General features: G+C 45.6%; 1 protein-coding gene across 1 annotated transcript in view; it reads right to left on the bottom strand.

Moving 5' to 3' along the window:
• Positions 1-2,921, bottom strand: part of LOC106817148 (xanthine dehydrogenase/oxidase-like) — a gene marked incomplete at its 5' end in the record, with an annotated part of 17,391 nt that overhangs the window by 3,494 nt on the left and 10,976 nt on the right. The window contains 4 exons of the mRNA XM_014821801.1: positions 1,409-1,480; positions 1,773-1,854; positions 2,085-2,230; positions 2,587-2,778. Coding sequence (XP_014677287.1) covers positions 1,409-1,480; positions 1,773-1,854; positions 2,085-2,230; positions 2,587-2,778 — 492 coding nt within the window. The remainder of the gene's footprint in view (positions 1-1,408; positions 1,481-1,772; positions 1,855-2,084; positions 2,231-2,586; positions 2,779-2,921) is intronic.

Below are 2,921 nucleotides of genomic sequence, written 5' to 3'. Positions count from 1 at the left end.
GAATGGCCTCCACACGAGATGATAACAGGTTAACACGCAGATGCGCACCCGCTAGATGGTGATACTTGGTGATGTGTGGTGTTTGTGTGGAGGTGGTGAGCTGTGTGATGTGGGGGGGTGATGGAGTGCAGTACAATGAGTGAGAGGAGGAAGTGCGTGAGGTGGATGTGTTGTGTGGTGGCTTGCGATGAGGAAGTGCGTGCGTTCGCCAGTGCGTCGCTGCTGCCTTGTGTGTGTAAGGTTGCGTGCGTGTTTGTGTTTGCGTGCGTGCGCTGCGTTTGTGTTGTGCGTGTGCGTGCTGTGCGTGCGTGCGTGCGTTTAGCGAGTATGCGTGCGGCGTGCGTGAGTGCGTGCGTCGTGCTTTGTGGTGTAGTGTGTGTGTGTTGCGCGCATCGCGTGCTGTGTGTGCGCCATGCGGCGCGCTGCATGTGTGTTTCTGTCAACGGTCTACGATGCAAATAATGTAATATCAGATGTAAGACAATCTCGTCTACGTGGCTCCACTTGCAAGGCAATGCCTGGACATTCTACAGACCGATCCTCCATCCCAGTGAGACTGCTACCGTACAAATACCGAGCTATAAGCGTACACCGTCTTAGTAGCATCCTCTCTCAGCCTTCCGATCTACGGCAATGAGCGATCATCGGCTGCCTGATTAACCCAGCTTTAGAAAAATTGCTTGTTTCTTTTATAGTCGGCAAAATTATACGATCCGTAATACATTGCCACCGGATGAAGTATTGCGGAAATCGCTCTTATTTTATCTTTACTCTTTTTTTCTCCTCTTTAATTATATTATGCTATAATGATCAGACTTCCTTATCACTAATCTCACAATCACATCGTGTCCATGAATTCATCCCCTCATCTAGTTGTTCTCCCTTCTACGCTGCTAGAGCTTTACACCAGATCTAAGGTCTAAAGTACACCAATAAACCAAACGGACCTGATGGTACTACTTTGCGCTTAAATATGCAATTATAAGAATAAGCGTCTGACTCATTCAAAACTTCCCGTCACTAGAATTATGAGTCGCACGCCATTTGCTACCAATCACTGCACAATGGTGTGAAACTATGCGAAATGTAAACCGTCTTCACCAGAATGATGCAGATTAATCAGTACATGATCTATCAATCTCCATGTCTATTCGATATTGAAAAACTATCGTCGGTGACACAACTACCATAGATAATCGCTACGTCATCCAGGCCCTAATACTTTCATCTAACCCATGGCCTCCTCACCGATAATGTTTCGTACGAGCACTAACTGCTGTCCATACTTTGGATCGCGTTCCAGTTTAACAGCCTGTGCATATCTTCCTCTATGTCGTGCATCTCTTCACTCGCCCACTTCCTCATCACCCAACTGTAGTATAACTTCTTCCTCATATTGTGCCCATACTTGTCCCATCTCGGTGCCACCGTGGGATATGAGCACAGACCCATCCGTGTATATTAGCACGAGAGCGCCACCCTATAGGAAATCATCATCCAGTCATAAATTTACACCAATCAGTTAATTTGTTCAGTTGTCGAGTTATCTGCGTGCCTGTCTGGTTGCCTATACTCACTCGCGCGCCTACTCTATTATATAATAATAAATATGTACACATCAATAAATAAATAAATATTTATTTATTTATTTATGTTTACATAGTTACTTATTATCCTATAATAGAGGCGGGCGAGTACTACTTATATAGTAATATATAATAGACAATAGTCATATGATGAGATTGCAGTGTGTATACTGCTACTTATTATACCTGATTACAAAATTTGTTTGTAAAGGCTATCCCCAATTTCGCGCTTATCATACTAATTCCTCGCTTCCTCCATCGATGCTGCCTAGAAAACACAACGCAAAAGTTCAACGCAAAATTAATACATTCACTACCCTATGCATAATATTTCCTTCAAAATACGCTAAGAAATATAATATATTGTGATATCAATCATGCATAGCATCAGCGTATGATATAGGATATAAGCAAGACGATTAAAGCTACCTAAATAAGAATCCAATTTCATTGATAAACAACAGCAAGTAATTGAGGAAACATTAACAGCCGTGATACCCGTTAAATGTCTTTACGGCGTCAATCCGTTGCTGAAGGTCACTCTTGGTTTGACATTCCTGCCAACATCTAGTCACTGTGATGTTCTCCATAGGTAGCTTATAGTGAGTCAGATCTCCTTCCTTGTAGAAATTCTTCTCTCTCACCTAGAATAAAGAGGTATATTGCTATCGTATTTCGAATGACGGTACTTAAATGCGTGACGTATTAATGCGTGTGCTGGGGATCTACCCTACGATTAACGTTTTAATTACGTTTATGAAGAATGCATAGGATATGCGCGAAATGTGTGCGCGCGTGTGTGCGCGCGTGCGTGCGTGTGTGCGCGTGCGCGCGTGTGCGCGCGTGCGTGTGTGCGCGTGCGCGCGTGTGTGCGCGTGCGCGCGTGCGTGTGCCTGTTCCTGTGCCTAAGCATACAATGTGCGTCTGCATGCCAGTCTGCGCGTGCGCATATAGTTCGAGAGCTTTCTCATGTAATCACTCCCGCCACCTGATGACTAACCTGCTCCGGCGGGATTCCCAGCGTGTCGGCGACCTGTGTGATGCACACCTCCATGACCATGATGCCCTGAGGTGCACCGAACCCACGGAAGGCCGTGTTCGATGGAAGGTTAGTCCTGCAAACGAAGCCCTCCACTCTCATGTTAGCGATTTTATAACAGTTGTCCAGATTTAATAACATTTTCTGGAGTATCTGAAAACCGGACAAAAACATACACATATACACACATGCACGCACGCACGCATATACACACACATTCAAGCACGCGCGCGCACACACACGCGCACACACACACGCACGCACGCACGCACACACGCACACACGCACGCACGCAC

The sequence above is a fragment of the Priapulus caudatus genome, unplaced genomic scaffold (genome assembly GCF_000485595.1).
Source record: "Priapulus caudatus unplaced genomic scaffold, Priapulus_caudatus-5.0.1 Scaffold1609, whole genome shotgun sequence".
Taxonomy (NCBI): Eukaryota; Metazoa; Priapulida; class Priapulimorpha; order Priapulimorphida; family Priapulidae; genus Priapulus; species Priapulus caudatus.
This window is presented reverse-complemented; position numbering and strand designations above follow the sequence as displayed.